The sequence below is a fragment of the Pantherophis guttatus genome, chromosome 6, assembly GCF_059756535.1.
Source record: "Pantherophis guttatus breed Tessera chromosome 6, ASM5975653v1, whole genome shotgun sequence".
NCBI lineage: Eukaryota > Metazoa > Chordata > Lepidosauria > Squamata > Colubridae > Pantherophis > Pantherophis guttatus.
Window position 1 is genome coordinate 3,468,385 of NC_142068.1, and position 18,512 is coordinate 3,486,896.

Below are 18,512 nucleotides of genomic sequence, written 5' to 3' on the forward strand. Positions count from 1 at the left end.
TCGTTTGTGACTCTTTGCTCATGGGTTCAAAGCAATATATAGATAGTGAGGGAGACAGAGAGAAAGAGAGACATATAGAGAGACAGAGGCAGAAAAAGAGAGAGAAGAAGAAGAAGGGAAGGGAGGTAGGGAAGGAAGGAAGGAAGAAAAGGCAGAAAGAAAGAAAAAGAAAGGAAGGGAGGAAGGAAAGGAGAGAAAGGAAGAAAGAAAAGAGAAAGAAAAAGAGAAAGAAAGAAAAAAGAAAAAGCATGCAGGTACCTGACTTTATAACTCCTTTCTATCCTGCTTTGGTCATATTTAGAATAGAATAACAGAGTTGGAGGGGATCTTGAAGGTCTTCTAGTCCAACCCCCTGCTTAGGCAGGAAACCCTATCCCGTTTGAGACAAATGGTTATCCAATCTCTTCTTAAAAACTTCCAGTGTTGAAGCACCCACAACTTCTGGTGGCAAGTTGTTCCACTGATTAATTGTTCTGTCAAGAAATTTCTCCTTAGTTCCAGGTTGCTTCTCTCCTTCATTAGTTTCCACCCATTGCTTCTTGTCCTGCCTTCAGGTGCTTTGGAGAATAGCTTGTCTTGTCATATACTCAGCCTGACTCAGGATAGTAAGATTGTAACCTAGTTTATTTGACAGACCCCAGTTTGGGGAAAAAACGTTTATAAGTATAAGTCACATAGGGTGGAAAAACAATTGAGAATTCAGTTCATTTCATAATTTTAATGGTTTCAAGTATCCCACGTATTGCTTCTTGAAGATACGGGGGCAAAGTTTTAAAATGCTTATAACTTATTTACTAAAGCTGAAGTTAACCATTGTTTACTTAATCCAGTTTGCACAGATGGACTTGCCTAAGAAGCAAGCCAAAAAGGTGGTTTCGATTTTTGAGGTTGTGCAAATCCAGCTACAGGAATTATAGGAAGATAAGGACAAACAGAAGTTACCCCATAATTCTTTTACCAATTTAAATCGGTTTTCAGGCAGATTATAGCAGATATATCCTTCGGCAATGGGATTTTTTTAAACTGAAGCTGGTTCCCAATAGCTTTTGCAAATGTTTGACTAGGTTCACCTACCAAGTTTAAATTAGTTTATAAATAAACTGCGGGGAAGTTGTAGAGCTTTTGAAACGTACAAATCAAAAGATAAACCTACGGATCAACAGGCTTCCATATTTCATCGCAAACCTTAAAGTGGGATGTTTGAATTTGGCTTGTCACGATTCGTAAACAGCAATAACCCCTTTCTCTTCAGAGGACTTTGTGCCTTTAGTTGGAACTTTTTTTGTGTGCATTTTAATGCTGTGCCTTTTGAATATCTGTGGAATAAGCCGCCATTCATGGCATAGGTGCCTTGCCTTGTGCAATGACTGTTTAGAGCTAATCCTCTTTCAAAGAAAGCCTAAAGAACAGATGTGAATTATTTAGAGAAATATAGAATTCTTTATTGGCCAAGTGTGATTAGATACACGAGGAATTTGTTTCCGGTGCGTAAGCTCTCAGTGTACATACAACAATAGTGATAAGCAACAAAGTTATAGTCATAAGAAGAGAGGTAAATTCTGGGTGTTATAGCTGTTGTGTTTGTTTTCAATTAAGCAATTTGTCCTTGCTTGTAAAATGGAACTGTATGGCTAAGGAGTTAATCCCACAAGCCTCTATAAAGGCCATTAAAATTGGTTGCAAGGCCTTGTAGCCATTTTGCCTTCCTCATTCCTATCTAGGAACAGGATCTGTTGTCATCGAGAATCTGACAAGGAGGCAAAATACAGGTAGTCCTTGACTTACAACCACTCATTTAGTGACGTTCGAAGCTACAACGGCGTTGTAAAAAGTGACTTACAATCAGTTTTCACACTGACGTCCGTTGCAACATCCCCATGATCAAAATTCGGATGTTTGGCAACTAGTTTGTATTTATGACGGTTGCAACGTCCTTGGATTCATTCTGTGAACTACTGACAAGCAAAGTCAACGGGGGAAACCAGATTCACTTAACAACCCTGTTACTAATCGAATAACTGCAGTGATTCACTTAACAACTGCAGGAAGAAATGTTTACGAAAGGGGGCAAAATTCACTTACAACTCTTCTCGTTCAGCAATGGAAATTTTGGGCTCCATTCTGGTCTTAAGTCAAGGGCTATAACTGCACGCTTATTCTGAATTGCTGCAAATTGTGACTTCATTGAGAAACTTTGTACCCTGGAGACTGAGTTTGGCAGACTTCTGGGATTTTCTTAGCAAGCTCCCTTATCTCTCAGGAAATGGAGCCTATGTTAAATGACAACTGTAAACAAAAGAGATTTTCCTGCGCTCTTGAGAGCGTTTGCGAGAGAACAACGGAGAATTTTAAGGGACTGGCTTCTCTCTGCGGTATTTGACTTGCTTGCAAACTGTCACCAGGTTGCCTAATCTGACGATGCACTGTACATATACGATGAACAAACCTGTATCTTTGTAAATAAAACGGATTACAACATAAAGAGATTGCAAAATACTAATCGGCCTCCAGTGATTTTCTTCTAGGAAAACAAACAAACCCTGGAAAACAGATTGCAAAACTGGAACTTTTCACCAGTTGGAGAAACAGGCTGTGTGCAACCGAGATTCGAATTCAGAATTGAGCTGGAAGTGACCTTGGAGGTCTAGTCCAGCCCCCTCTCAACCAGGAGACCCTATAAATTTGAAACAAGTGGCTGTCTGTTAAAAATCTCCAGTGTTGGAGCAACCACAATTTCTGGTGGCAAGCTTTTCCACTGGTTAATTGTTCTCAATGTCAGGAAATTTCTCCTTAATTCCGGTTGCTTCTGTCCTTGATTAGTTTCCACCTGTTGCTTCTTTTCCTGCCTTCAGGTGCTTTGGGGAATAGTTTGATTCCCTCTTCTTTGTTGCAGCCCCCCAAATACTGTAATATTGCTATCATGTCACCCCAAGCCCTTCTTTATTTTTTTTTATTTTTTATTAATAAAAGATATACAAACAAACATAAATACATTAAGACAACATACAAAACAATCAAACATCAATTCAGTCTTATGACTGACTTAAAGTTACCACATCCGTGGGTTATTTTTCTATTTTCTTATCTTTCTCTATTCGTATCTATATATCTATATTTACATATTTACATATTTGTATATAGAACATTATAGTTCATTCTTTAATTCTATACATTTCCTATTAAATAGTCAAAAAATATTTTTATATTCCTATTTTTCCCTCCAGCCAGCTGTACCATCTTTGCCACACTAAATAGTAATCAGTATCGTCTTTCTGTTGTAATTCCTTTGTAAGCCTATCCATTTCTGCGCATTCTGTAATTTTTCCAATTATGTTATCTTCTGTCGGTAACTGCTCAGATTTCCAATTTTGGGCAAAGAGTATACGTGCTGCTGTAAGCATATGAATAATCAGATATTTTATTTCTTTTGTATTAATGTAGATAAAAGAAATAATGTGAATAAAAAAAGGAATCATACAGAGTCAGATATATGGGCTCTGGGGGACCCTCTCTATTTACATTATTATAAGGGGAAGACGTGCTTAGATACATGAACTCTGAGAGAACCTCTCTATTCACATTATTATAAGAGAGGAAAGTGCTTGTTGGAGATTATATTAACAAACAGTTAAACCACATTAAGTGGTAATATATCTCCTGAGACCTAGATGTCACGAAAGGACCGCCATATGGAAAACAACTGAGTGACCTCACTGTGAATGACACAAAGACCTATATGTTACAAAGAGTTACTTAATCTAATAAACTTACCCAAGGACAGCAGTAACTCTCCCATTAGCAACTCCGAGCACTTAAGGAAAAGTTGTGTGGCTAAGATAATTTTATAAACTAAAATTAATGGTTTAAGTAATTAGATGAACATATTATCCAGTGTATGTAACCATATAGGGAAAATCGGATGTATGATCTCATGTTAACCATATATGGAAAATCCTTTGTCTTAGAAATGTATAAAACCAGTTGTATCAGAGTTCTCTCCATGTTCAAAGCTTCAGGTACAAAACTGGCTCTGAACCTTGCGCAATAAAACTGTCTCTGGCTGACCCAGGAATGTTGTTTGGTCTCATCATTCCACAACAGTATATTGTGCTGTGATTACTCCCAATAGAAAAATTTCTGGCCTCATTTCCAACTTTTGTTTTGTAATTTCTTCAATCATTTTCTTAATTTCTTGCCAATATTGTTTTGCATGACCACCAGAGATGATAGTATGTCCAAGCCCTTTTTTCTCGACTGGCCATACCCAAAACCTCGAACCGTTCTTCACGTTACACATCAGATCATGCAACACAATGGCTGCTTTAATTGTGTCGCAGCCTCAAGGACTTGGTTAACTATGGTGAACAACTCTTGACTTCTGCTCCAGAAAGGGCATCCTGGGAATTGAAATCCCTCCATGCTGGCTCGGGAATTCTGGGATCTGAAGTCGATATGCCTTTAAAAAAAAAATCCACATTTTTTTTATTACTTCATCTTCCAAAAGTATTTTCTCTCGTTTCCAATTTTGAGTATAAACAATTCTTGCAGCTGTTATTACATGTATAATCAAATAAATATATTCCTTTTTAATTTTATCCGGTCGGATGCCCAATAGGAACAACTCTGGTTTAAATTCAATAGATTGTGCAGAAATGAATCGATTAACCTTGTTGATTAAAGATAGGGAAGAATCAGAATGTTTTAGAACGTGGAATTATTTTTTATTGTTGGTTGGAAAAGAGATATAAATGATTTAATTTTGTAACTATGTATGAAAATTTGATAGTAAGAATACGACCACAGGAATGAACTTTTACAGCGGATTGGATGACGATTAAGTTAGAAGAAACTGTTGGAACAAGAAGAACAAAAAGAAAAGTAGAATCTAGTAGAATAAAAGTGGGCATATAAATAGAACCAATCAATCAATCAATAAATAAAAGTCAACATCAAGATGTCACAGGAGAGGGATGATTAATGTTTTAAATGTTTATTTATATATTTATATATATATATATATATATATATATAAATTATATATATATATATATTTATATATATATATATATGGAAACAAAATTCTTTTTTAAAAAAATCCAAAGTTGGGAAACTCTGATTTATACTGTCTTCTCTGAAGTCCCAAAGCAAATGAATTCAGGCCCAGGTTAACCCAGTAAGCCCAGTTTGCAAAACACTGGAAATGGGCTATGTATGACGTCATGAAAGCAGAAATTCGCCTCCCAGCCATTTTGGGAGCGCCTCCTGTGCGATTATCAGCCTCAAGGCAGGCAGGCATCCAACAGGTATAGCTTGAATGACGTTTTTTATGACCCTCGGCGTCGCCGTCTCGTGAACCACCCCTTCGCCTCCTCTTCTATTAGCCTGCTTGCCTTTTTCCCCATCTTTTCCCTCCTCTCCAGCTTTCAAAAGCCAGCAAATTCTCCAAGCAGGCGTTCGGTGTGGCCACCTTAAACCCTAACCGTTTTTTTTCCCCCGGCCAGGCCCGCCGGTTGCTAAGCGACCGCGCCCTGAGAGAAGGAAGGACCGGTCGCCGTCGCGGGTTGCCAAAGCGTCACTTCCGGCGTTGCACCGGAAGCGGCGAATGCGCTTGGTCACGGAGTTTGGAAGCGGCGCTGTTTGAGGGAAGCTCCGTCCTCGTTTCGCTCTTTCTCCGCTCCGGGAGCGCCGAACCGGCCCGGGATCGCCACGCCGCGGCGCCATGATCACCTCAGCCGGTAAGGGAAGCCGCGGCCCGGCCTGGTGGGAAGGCCCGGATCGTTTCCGCTGAGTCAGGCAGGGCTTTTCTGGGGGAGGGCGGCCCGGTTGTTGGAGCAGCAGCCGCCGCTCCCTTCGTTGCTCTCCCGCTCCGTCGCTCCCGCGGTGGCTTCCACAGCAGCGGTCTCCAACCTCGGCCCCTTTTAAGACGGGGGGGCTTCCGCTCAACTTCAAGTGCTGGAAGGGGGAGGGGTTGACGGAGGGGAGGGGGAGGAAGAGGAGGAGGAGGAGAAAGAAGGCGATAGGAGGAAGAGAAAGGAGGAAGAGGAGGAGGAGGAAGGCTGTGGGGTTCTTGGTGCTCTCTGAACTTGGTTTGCTTTCATGCAGACGTTTCATGACCCAACTAGGTAACATCATCAGTGCTTGAAGGGAACGGGGTTTGTGGAGATGTGGAAAGGAGGAGGAGGAGGATTGTGGGGTCCTGGGTGCTCTCTGAGCTTGGTGGTTTCTTTGCAGGCATTTCATGACCCAACTAGAAAATATCATCAGTGCAAGAAGGGAGAAGGGTTTGTGGAGCAGAGGAGGACTGTGGGGTCCTTGGTGCTTGATGAGTTTGGTTGTTTTCATGCAGACGTTTCATGACCCAACTAGGTAACATCATCAGTGTTAGAAGGGAGTGGGGTTTATGGAGAGGAGGAGGAAGAGGAGAAGAAGAAAGAAGGTGATAGAATGAAGAGAAAGGAGGAAGAGGAGGAGGAGGAAGGCTGTGGGGTTCTTGGTGCGCTCTGAGCTTGGTTGTTTTCATGCAGACGTTTCATGACCCAACTAGGTAACATCATCAGTGTTAGAAGGGAGTGGGGTTTATGGAGAGGAGGAGGAAGAGGAGAAGAAGAAAGAAGGTGATAGAATGAAGAGAAAGGAGGAGGAGGAGGAGGAGGAAGGCTGTGGGGTTCTTGGTGCGCTCTGAGCTTGGTTGTTTTCATGCAGACGTTTCATGACCCAACTAGGTAACATCATCAGTGTTAGAAGGGAGTGGGGTTTATGGAGAGGAGGAGGAAGAGGAGAAGAAGAAAGAAGGTGATAGAATGAAGAGAAAGGAGGAAGAGGAGGAGGAGGAAGGCTGTGGGGTTCTTGGTGCGCTCTGAGCTTGGTTGTTTTCATGCAGACGTTTCATGACCCAACTAGGTAACATCATCAGTGCCAGAAGGGAACGGGGTTTGTGGAGAGGAGGAAGAGGTTTGTGGGGTCCTGGGTGCTCTCTGAGCTTGGTGGTTTCCTTGCAGACGTTTCATGACCCAACTAGGTAACATCATCAGTGCTAGAAGGGAGTGGGGTTTATGGAGAGGAGGAGGAAGAGGAGAAGAAGAAAGAAGGTGATAGAATGAAGAGAAAGGAGGAAGAGGAGGAGGAGGAAGGCTGTGGGGTCCTTGGTGCTTGATGAGTTTGGTTGTTTTCATGCAGACGTTTCATGACCCAACTAGGTAACATCATCAGTGCCAGAAGGGAACGGGGTTTGTGGAGAGGAGGAAGAGGTTTGTGGGGTCCTGGGTGCTCTCTGAGCTTGGTGGTTTCCTTGCAGACGTTTCATGACCCAACTAGGTAACATCATCAGTGTTAGAAGGGAGTGGGGTTTATGGAGAGGAGGAGGAAGAGGAGAAGAAGAAAGAAGGTGATAGAATGAAGAGAAAGGAGGAAGAGGAGGAGGAGGAAGGCTGTGGGGTCCTTGGTGCTTGATGAGTTTGGTTGTTTTCATGCAGACGTTTCATGACCCAACTAGGTAACATCATCAGTGTTAGAAGGGAGTGGGGTTTATGGAGAGGAGGAGGAAGAGGAGAAGAAGAAAGAAGGTGATAGAATGAAGAGAAAGGAGGAAGAGGAGGAGGAGGAAGGCTGTGGGGTTCTTGGTGCGCTCTGAGCTTGGTTGTTTTCATGCAGACGTTTCATGACCCAACTAGGTAACATCATCAGTGTTAGAAGGGAGTGGGGTTTATGGAGAGGAGGAGGAAGAGGAGAAGAAGAAAGAAGGTGATAGAATGAAGAGAAAGGAGGAGGAGGAGGAAGGCTGTGGGGTTCTTGGTGCGCTCTGAGCTTGGTTGTTTTCATGCAGACGTTTCATGACCCAACTAGGTAACATCATCAGTGCCAGAAGGGAACGGGGTTTGTGGAGAGGAGGAAGAGGTTTGTGGGGTCCTGGGTGCTCTCTGAGCTTGGTGGTTTCCTTGCAGACGTTTCATGACCCAACTAGGTAACATCATCAGTGCTAGAAGGGAGTGGGGTTTGTGGAGATGTGGAAAGGAGGAGGAGGAGGAAGGCTGTGGGGTTCTTGGTGCTCTCTGAGCTTGGTTGTTTTCATGCAGACGTTTCATGACCCAACTAGGTAACATCATCAGTGCCAGAAGGGAACGGGGTTTGTGGAGATGTGGAAAGGAGGAGGAAGAGGATTGTGGGGTCCTGGGTGCTCTCTGAGCTTGGTGGTTTCCTTGCAGACGTTTCATGACCCAACTAGGTAACATCATCAGTGCTAGAAGGGAGTGGTGTAGGTCAATAGGTCAAGGTTTGTGGTGCCTGCTAGGAACAGCACATTGCCTTGGCTCATGCTCTGTGAATCTTGCCTATGACTTCATTGTTGGCTCAGATATGGATTATCTCATTTCACCTTCAGAGGATGGCATCTTGAGAGGGGGGTGAATAATTTATCCAATTAGAACCCTGTTGCTGTCCTACCTTTTATCTGCCTGCGTAAAACTATATAAAAATAAAAGCTCTCGGGGAAGCGGGAGAGACATCTTGAGAGACATCTTGGAACAGAGCAAAAGCCTGGACCTCTGATTTACAACAGAGTGGGGTTTGTGGAGAGGAGGAGGAGGAAGAGGAGGACTGTGGGGTCCTTGGTGCTCTCTGAGTTTGGTTGTTTTCATGCAGATGTTTCATTGCCAACCTAGGTAACATCATCAGTGCTAGAAGGGAAAGGGGTTTGAGGAGAAAACGGAGGAGGGGTCCTTGGTGTTCTCTGAGCTTGTTTGTTTTCTTGCAGACATTTCATGGCCTGGCTTGGTAACATCATCAGTGCTAGAAGGGAGTGGGGATTGTGGAGAGGAGGAGAAGGAAGAGGAGGACTGTGGGGTCCTTGGTGCTGTCTGAGCTTGCTTGTTTTCTTGCAGACGTTTCATGGCCCAGCTAGGTAACATCATCAGTGCTGGAAGGGAGTGGGGTGTGCAGAGAAGAGGAGGAGGAGGAGGACTGTGGTGTCCTTGGTGCTCTCTGAGCTTGGTGGTTTTCTTGAAGATGTTTCATTACCCAACTAGGTAACATCATCAGTGCTAGAAGGGAGTGGGGTTTGTGGAGAAGAGGAAGAGGAGGAAAAGGACTGAGGGGTCCTTCATGCTTTCTGAGTTTGGTTGTGTTCTTGCAGACGTTTCATGACCAAACTAGGTAACATCATCAGTGCTACAAGCGAGTGGGGTTTGTGGAGAGGAGGGGGAGGAAGAGGAGGAGAAGAAAGAAGGCGATAGAATGAAAAGAAAGGAGGAGGAGGAAAAGGAGGAGGAAGGCTGTGGGGTCCTTGATGCTCTCTGAGTTTGGTGGTTTTCTTGCAGACGTTTCATGACCCAACTAGGTAACATCATCAGTGCTACAAGGGGAGTGGGGTTTGCGCTCTGTTTATATAGACGTGGCTTACCCTGTCAGGGATGATGGGAGTGTTCTCGGTAGTTCCTTGATCAGGCTATTAGATTATTTGTGTGAGTTGGGTGTTCCGTGATTGGAGTATTGTTTGCTGCTTGATGGTTGATCTGGTATTAATTCTGCTTATCCCTGGTATCCCTGTCAAGGTTCTGAAAGATGTCCTAATTAATTCATGAGCCATGATCCAAACTTCAAAGGAAATATAGTCATTTATTAGGAGCACCATTCCGGCAATACTGGGATGCAGTTAGGACTAATCCTACGTAGATTTACGTTCCCCTTTGACCCTGTCTCTCCCCTCCTCTCTGGCCATGTCATAAATCACATTCTCCAATTAACCACTTAGGCTGGCTGTGAAACCTAACACCCTCCTTCTGATTGCGGTCAGAAAGAATGTATGGAATTCACTTCAGTTTTCCCTCCCTCCTGCTCATGGCAACTTGAAAGCTTTGCAAGTTGACACCTGTTGTTAATCCCTGCTTATCTATTTGTTGATTGCTGGTAAGGAGGCATGTTGGTCTTTTTATTTCCTTTTTCGCTTTTGATCATCTGTTTTGAATGGTGGTGATGCTTATCTCTAGATGCCTGTTAATGGTTGATTTGTTTGAATGCCAAACTTCTAGGAATTCCCTAGCATTTTTTTGGATTTAACTTGATCTAATAAGATGCTCAGTTTCCCAGTGGAAACTATGGCTAAATCCATCCATGTAGTAAAGAGTTTTCATCGTGTCTTACTAGCTGCTGCTGAGGTTAATGGAATAAACTGAGCCATAGTGAACTATATTGTGTGAATGCAGCTCCTGATCTGGTAGAATAGTAATCATAGCAGGTATGGCTAGGATATATTGTTTCCTCTGTTTACCCAGCCAGGTCTCTTCTTTTCAGAGCATTGGAGTCCAGAATATCCAGACCAGCGTTTCTCGCTCTTGCACCATTTGGATATATTGGATTTCAAATTCCGTAATCTTTAATTTGCATAAGATGAAAATAAAAGTTTTTAAAAGGTCTAAAGGGGTCCAGAGTGGTGAAACCTGGCACAGCCTCACAGCTCTTTAAATATATACTGTGTTTCCCCCAAAATAAGACCCTGTCTTATATATTTTTTTGCCACGAAAAAAGGCAACAGGTCTTATTGTCGGGGAGGAGGCTGTCTTACACTGACTCACCTTACTTGCGTGTGTCGCTCCCTGCCGCCTTTTCGCTGTCAGAGGCCTCCAGGAACTTCTTCTGAGGCTGGCAGGGCTTTCCTGAAAGCCTCTGCAGCCAATAACAGAGCTCCGGATCGATCTGGAGCTCTTTTATTGGCTGCAAAGGCCTTCAGGAAAGCCTTGCCGGCCGCAGAAAAAATGGACCAGCAAGGAAGTGGTTGGGGTGTGTGCGAGGTCTGTCTGCAACAGTCTGAAGGTAAGTAGTAGGGCAGCTCCACCCCCCTATCCCCACCCTACCTTAATTTTTACCCATGTACCCTGGAGTGGTGGGTGGGTGGGTGTCTTAATTAGGGCTTATTTTGGGGAGTAGGGCTTATTTTGGGCGCATGTATAAAAAATCAAGCTAGAACTTACTTTCGGGGTAGATCATAATTTGGGGGAAACACAGATATGTACGTATGTATGTATTTATTGGTTCGATTTATATGCCGCCCTTCTCCGGAGACTCAGGGCAGCTTACAATGCGTTAAGCAATAGCCTTCATACTCTTTGTATATACCTGCTTAGTAGGGCTTTCGGCCCCCCCTAAGCGATGTTCTATTTTATACAAAGTCAGCTTATTGCCCCCAGAAACCGGGTCCTCATTTTACCTACCTCGGAAGGATGGAAGGCTGAATCAACCTTGAGCCTGGTGAGATTTGAACTCGCAGTAATTGTAGGCAGCTGGCAGCTAAGTGCTACTTAACAGCACTTTAGTCCACTGCACCACCAAGGCGCTCTCATATATATAGATATATATGGAAACTATATGGATGGAAACTAATCAAGGAGAGAAGCAACTTAGAACTAAGGAGAAATTTCCTGACAGTTAGAACAATTAATCAGTGGAACGACTTGCCTCCAGAAGTTATGGATGCTTCAACACAGGAGGTTTTTAAGAAGAGACTGGACAGCCACTTCTCTGAAGTGGTGTAGGGTTTCCTGCCTAAGCAGGGGGTTGGGCTAGAAGATCTCCAAATTCCTTTGCAACTCCCTGTTCCAACTCAAGTTCCAATAGAACTTGAAATTAACTCTTCTGATGTTCTGTTTTGGAGCCATTGATTTACCTGTTATTTGAAACTCAACAACTTGCTAGAATTTGCTTTCAAGTAAGCGTGCTTTTTTTGTTGTCTAGGTCTTCTTCCTTTTAGCTTAGCTCGTGGTTAGAATGTTGTTATGCTCTGAGTCAACCTTGATTTTTTTTTTCTTGGTGATATTTTTTTAGAAGTAGATTCCTATTGCATTCTTTCTAGGCAGTGGTGGGATCCAGCCGGTTCTCACCACTTCGGGAGAACCGGTCGTTAACTTTCTGAGCAGTTTGGCGAACTGGTTGTTGGAAGAAATCATTAGGGCAGAGAACCGGTTGTTAAATTACTTGAATCCCACCATTGTTTCTAGGGCTGAGAGGGACAGACTGGCCCGAAACCACTCACCCTTGGCCAGGACTAGAACTCACGATCTCCTAGTGCTATTAAAAAGTTGCACTAATTGTAAATACCAAAAAGTTCTCATATATCACATTGTAAATGCATTTGCAAATCACGTTTATTCCCTTTACTGTAGCAATTCTGAAAATAATCCTGTTTTATTTTAAAGTATAAATTCTATGTGGTGTTTAATATAACCTTTTTTATTTTTTTTTTGCAGCTGGAATAATTTCCCTTCTGGATGAGGAAGAGCCAGAACTTAAGGTGGGCTTGTAGACTTTCTGTCTGGCTTTAGAGTAAAAGCACATCGGGACCTGAATGCTGACATACAATGTTTTTAAAATTTAAGATTGTTTCGGGTGTTATATTTTTTACTAGCTCAAGAATTTGAGATTGCTGTCTTCAAGAGTGCACAAATACAATGTTTTCCCTGAAAATAAGACCCTGTCTTATATTTTTTTTGAACCTTGAAATAAGTGCTTGCCCTTATTGCCATGCTCCTCAAAAGCCCAATTGGGCTTATTATCAGGGGATAATGTCTTATTTTGGGAGGAACAGGGTAGTCCTCGACTTACGACCCTAATGGAGCCCAAAATTTGTGTTGCTCAGAGAGAAATTTGTTAAAGGACTTTTGCCCCATTTTGCAACTTTCCTTCCCATGGTTGCTAAGTGAATCACTGCAGTTGTTAACTTAGTAGCAAGGTTGTTAAGTGAATCTGGCTTCCCCATTGATTTGGCTGATGTCAGAAGGTCCCAGAAGGGGATCACGTGACCCCGGGACACTGCAACCGTCATAAATATGAACCAGTTGCAGAGCGCCTGAATTTTGATCACGTGACCAGGGGGATGCTGCAACGGTCATAAGTGTGAAAAACAGTCATAACTCATTTTTTCCAGTGCTGTTGCAACTTCGAACATTCACTAAGCGAACTGTTGTAAGTCGAGGATTACCTGTATTACTAAGAAATTTGAGAGTGATTATTTTTTTCGTCCTCGGCAAGCACAAGGCTGCCTGTAATGAAATGCCGGAGTTGGTCTTGCCTCTTTTGCCCTTCCAGGTACTTGCTAGACATCTGTGTCGGTTGAAGTCTAAATTAAAGTCTACAAACGCAGTGGTTTTCGTTCTTTTCACAGGAATTTGCTCTCCACAAACTGAACGCGGTTGTCAACGATTTCTGGGCCGAGATCTCTGAATCGGTGGATAAAATGTAAGAGAAAAGACCTCAAATTCACTTGAAAACATTGTTCTGACCTCGGCTTCCCTAGAAATTAAACAGCACAAACTTAGTCCCGGCAAACATCTTTGATTCATACGGCTGTAAATTACTTTCATTTGAAGTTGGCAAGGCTTGATAAACTGTCTTTCAGAGGAAGGTTATCAACACCCACCTATCTCACTGTGGAACGCTGCCAAAGAGCTAATTTCCAGACGCAGGGCAAGGCCGAACGTGGCACAGAGTCACAAACAGAATTTTCAAATCTTGAATCTAATTGCTTCCTGGAAAAGCTCCCATCCCGTTCGCTTCTCTTTTATGTCTTTTTTTTTTATTGAAAAGTTTTAAAATATTTTTACAAACATATTTCCTCCTCCCCCCCCCACTTCCCAGAGCAAAATACAGGGTATAGCATTTAACAAACATAATCAAACATAAACAAATTAACTATAAGCTCTTCACTCCCCCTTACACTTTAACTCCCCCATACATACCAAAATATAAGAATATAAGAACTCACCTAAATATTTCATTCATAAGCTATTTGCAACCTTTTAGTCCCATATTTGTTTTGAATATAATCAATCCATCTTCTCCATTCCAATATGTATCTTTCATTCGAACAATCCTTCAAATATGCAGAGATTTTAGCCATCTCCGCCAAATTAGCTACTTTTAATGTCCATTCTTCAATAGTAGGTAAATCTTCCTTCTTCCAATACTGCGCCACCAAAAGTCTGGCTACAGTTATTAAGTTCAGAATCAAATTAGTCTCTATAACCGTACAGTCTGTAATTATACCCAATAAAAACAACTGTGGAGTAAATTTTATCTTTTTAAGAATATTTTGTATAATCCACCATATCTTAATCCAAAATGCCTTAATTTTTTTTACATGTCCACCATATATGATAATACGCTGCATCATCACATTTACATCTCCAACACGTAGGTTGTAAGCTTGGATACATACAAGCTAACTTCTTGGGATCTAAATGCCATCTATAAAACATTTTGTAAAAATTTTCTCTCAAGTTTTGGGCTTGGGTAAATTTTACATTTCTGACCCATATTTTTTCCCATGTTTCCATCATTATTGGTTCCTCGGCTTCTCTTTTATGTCTTATGGGAGGGGCCAATCATCTCCAAGCCTTACTCCCAAATTGGCCCTGTTTCCTTAATTGTTCCTGACTTCTGGCAGCTCTGCGTATGCGCACACCGGGAACAGGCTCACACTGTTCTTCTGCCTCGCTGATGTCAGACTCTGGAGGCAGCACATAAGTACCAGATGGCCTTGGCCCCCTCTCTGCCTCCAACTCAGAGCCCTCATCCGAGCCTTCCCTAGACTCCAGGACCGGCCCACGTTCTTCCCCAACCTCCTCACTGTCTGAATCTGCTGCCAGCTCTGCTGGCTGGCCACAACAAGCATGAGATGATTTCAATGCTAAAGGAAATGTTTAATGTTCACCATAGGGCTGTAGCAAACCAACTTTTTCTTCCTTGTTTCCCTCCCCCCTGCAGTGAAATTCTATATGAAGATGTTGGGTTTCGTAGTCGAGAATTTGCCGCCTTGGTGGCTTCCAAAGTGTTCTATCACTTAGGGGCTTTTGAAGAATCCCTGAATTATGCCCTGGGAGCTGGCAATCTTTTCAACGTCAATGACAATTCCGAATACGTAGAAACCATTATCGGTAAGTGTGTGTGCTGGAAAACGCTTTGTCCAGCTATGCAAATTCAACGGTCTTTGCAAAAATGTCACAAAATACCTAATACAGGTAATCTTCCACTTATGAGCAAAATTGAGCCCAACATTTCTCTTGCTAAACAAAGCAGTTGTTAACTGAGCTTTGCCCCATTTTCTTGCCACAGTTATTAAGCAGATCACTCCAATTGTTAAGTTAGTAACATGGTTGTGAAGTGAGTCTGGCTTCCCCGTTGATTTGGCTTGTCAGAAGGTCGCAAAAGGTGATCACATGACCCTGAGACTCCTACAACTGTCATAAAGTACATGCCAGTTTCCAAGCCTCTGAATTTTGATCCATGGGGATGCTGCAACAATGATAAGTGTGAAAAATGATTTTAAGAGCCCGTTGCAATTTTGAACAGTCACTAAACAAACTTTTGTAAGGCTAGGACTTCTCTGTAGCTGTCCAGTTCCAAATTTTGGGAAAATATGAAATTTGCACCATTAGCTTGACCAAATTTGCAGGTTAAGCCTCAACCCAATGTCTTTTCTGAAAAAGAGAAAGATGTATCAAGTGTTATTTTATATTAGAGGGTATTTATTTATTTTTTTAAAGATAATTTTTATTCAACATTTACATCTTCAACATCCTTGTTACATTTTTACAGCTTTCCGATACCGGCATCTGTAATAATATCTATAACCAACTATATACACATACATTTTATGTATTACTTACTAATTTCTATATTCACTACAATTTATACCTATCTATTACACAATCTTCTATTATGCTTATACATTTATACATTAATTTAATGTATAAATTAAATTAAGAGGGTATTTAATGTGTTTTAAAGGGACGCGGCGGCTCAGTGGCTGAGCTTGTCGATCAAAAGGTCAGTAGTTCAGCGGTTCAAATCCCTAGTGCCTCATAACGGGGTGAGTTCCCGTTACTTGTCTCAGTTTCTGCCAACCTAGCAGTTCTAAAGGACGTTAAAAAATGCAAGTAGAAAAATAGGGACCACCTTTGGTGGGAAGGGAACAGCGTTCCATGCGCCTTTTGCATTGAGTCATGCCGGCCATATGACCACAGAGACTCCTTCGGACAGCACTGGCTCTTTGGCTTTGAAACAGAGAGGAGCACCGCCCCCTAGAGTCAGGAACGACCAGCACATACGTGCGAGGGGAACTTTTACCTTTAATATGTTTTAATGCCTTAAAATCCAGATGCCTGCTATGTCTTTAAATATTCCAAAGAATATTTCAATATGAAAAGCCAGCTTTGGGTAATAAGAGGTCAACCCTTATCTTGAGTATTGACAAGACATGTTGGAAAAAGCATCCCTTTTTTTTATGCTATATAATTGATTTGGGTGTTGTTTTTAAAGCATGAAAATTGAGATTGGCAGAAATTTGAGTTCTGGACCCAGTATTAGAGGCATATGTATTTTCTTACTTGTGTTAGTAGTTGAGAATCTGAATAATTTGCAGCAAATTCTAGTTGGATTGTATGATGCAACTAGAAGCATGTGGAAATCGATGAATTAATGGAGCATTTGAAAATTAATGGAGCAATGGATTAATGGGCTCTGTCCATAATTCTTTGCTTGCGGTTATAGAAAAGTTTACAGGAGATATTTTCTTTTCTCAGCGAAATGCATCGACCACTACACCAAACAGTGTGTGGAAAATGCGGACTTGGCGGAAGGGGCCCAGAAAGCCGTGGACCCCCGCTTGGAAGGGATTGTGAACAAGATGTTTCAGCGCTGCTTAGACGATCACAAGTACAAGCAGGCCATCGGCATAGCCCTGGAGACCCGCAGGCTGGACATCTTTGAGAAAACCATTTTGGAATCGGTAGGTCAATGCGGGATTGTTGGGGAGAGGTGCCGTGTAGGATATGTGTATCGCTTTTGAATGCATTGCACACTTTGTTTGTTTAAGCAAATTATATGGCTGCCCGTCTCACAGCAGACAAACTGTCAGGTTTCGATGTCATCTCAAATAAATTGCACTCCCAAACAATTAATCTTTGCTGAAATATTCCATTTATTGAGTATGACAGATCTGGCCCCGACTTCGTTGTAGCCGATACTAACCCTCTGACCCCCAAATCCTTCCCTTTCCATTCCCCAATTCTCATCTTCTCATTGGCCATCTTCCAAGTCAGCTCCCCAGCTTCTGACCTCAGCCCACAGGAATGTCCCCCTCCCATCCCATCTCCTAGGGGATATTATCTACAGAGAAAATAAGTAAGTGAAAAGTCAAGCCTCATGTTTTTATGGCAGCATCAGAATGCTGACATAAACCACATTATAAATACTCCAAACCAGTCTAGAGATTCTCCTTCATTCATGTCATGGTTGTCCCAAAGGTGCTTTTTTTTGCAAGAGGCAACTGGACTTTCTGGTTTTTCTTTGAAGACGTTTCACTTCTCCTCCAAGAAGCTTCCTCAGCTTTGACTGGATGGTGGGGAATGGAAGGATTGATACTCCTTGCCGACAGCTGGTCATTTGCATTCTTTGAGAGAGAGTCCTAGAGGCCACTTGGAGGTTTACCTGTGTCCTCAGGGTCACCTGAGTGGTGCAAATGGGTGTGGAGCCTTCTGGGAGCTGCTGAAAGGACTGTGTTGTAGACTGGAGATAGATGATGCTGTATCCCTCCCCCACTGTTGAGAGAGGGCTGCTCAATTTCGACATCGATGGCCTCTTTCACCCCTCTTTCAAACCTTCAAGTGGCCTCAATGACTCTCTAAAAAGGATGCAAATGACCAGCTGTCTGCAAGGAGTATAAATCCTTCCCTTCCCCACCATCCAGTCAGAGCTGAAGAAGCTTCTTGGATGAGAAGCGAAACATCTTCAAAGAAAAAAGAAAAAACGAAGTCCAGTTGCCTCTTGAAAAAACACCCTTGGGACAGTTCAGGCCAGTGTGTTTCAACCTTTAAAGACACATGGATTGCAGAGCTTCACTTTGGAAAGTTTCATTTCACCACACCTCAAAATACTCTCCATCCTGCATGTAGAATGTGCTCATGTGCCATGAGCCTTGGTGGCATAGCAGACTAAAGTGCTGTTAAGTAGCACCAGCTGCCTGCAATTACTGCAAGTTCAAATCTCACCAGGCTCAAGGTTGACTCAGCCTTTCATCCTTCCGAGGTAGGTAAAATGAGGACCCGGATTGTGGGGGCAATAAGCTGACTTTGTATATTTTATTATTATTTATTATTAATTAAATTTATATACCGCCCTACTCCCGAAGGACTCAGGGCGGTGAACAGCCATAAAATTAAACATATAGATACAAAATTTAAAATAGAGATAAAACAAATTAAATAATTTGGCTGAACCATTTTAAAACCCCAATAATTTAAAACCAAATTTAAAATTCCCATTTAAAAAGGGGAAAAAATTATAGTACAACATTTTTTATAGTATAAAAAGTATAAAAAAAGAACACCGCTTAGGGGGAGCCGAAAGCCCTACTAAGCAGGTATATACAAAAGTATGAAGGCTATTGCTTAACGCATTGTAAGCCGCCCTGAGTCTCCGGAAAAGGGCGGCATATATAAATCGAACCAATAAATAAATAAATTTGTGGA

At 42.2% G+C, this 18,512-nt stretch overlaps 1 protein-coding gene across 1 annotated transcript in view; it reads left to right on the forward strand.

Annotated features, from left to right (window-relative positions):
* The first annotated feature begins 5,553 nt into the window (after positions 1-5,553).
* Positions 5,554-18,512, forward strand: part of PSMD1 (proteasome 26S subunit, non-ATPase 1) — a 140,364-nt gene continuing 127,405 nt past the window's right edge. The window contains exons 1-5 of the mRNA XM_087872018.1: positions 5,554-5,735; positions 12,234-12,277; positions 13,148-13,221; positions 14,749-14,918; positions 16,566-16,771. Of these exons, the coding sequence (XP_087728144.1) occupies positions 5,720-5,735; positions 12,234-12,277; positions 13,148-13,221; positions 14,749-14,918; positions 16,566-16,771 (510 nt within the window). The 5' untranslated portion in view covers positions 5,554-5,719. The remainder of the gene's footprint in view (positions 5,736-12,233; positions 12,278-13,147; positions 13,222-14,748; positions 14,919-16,565; positions 16,772-18,512) is intronic.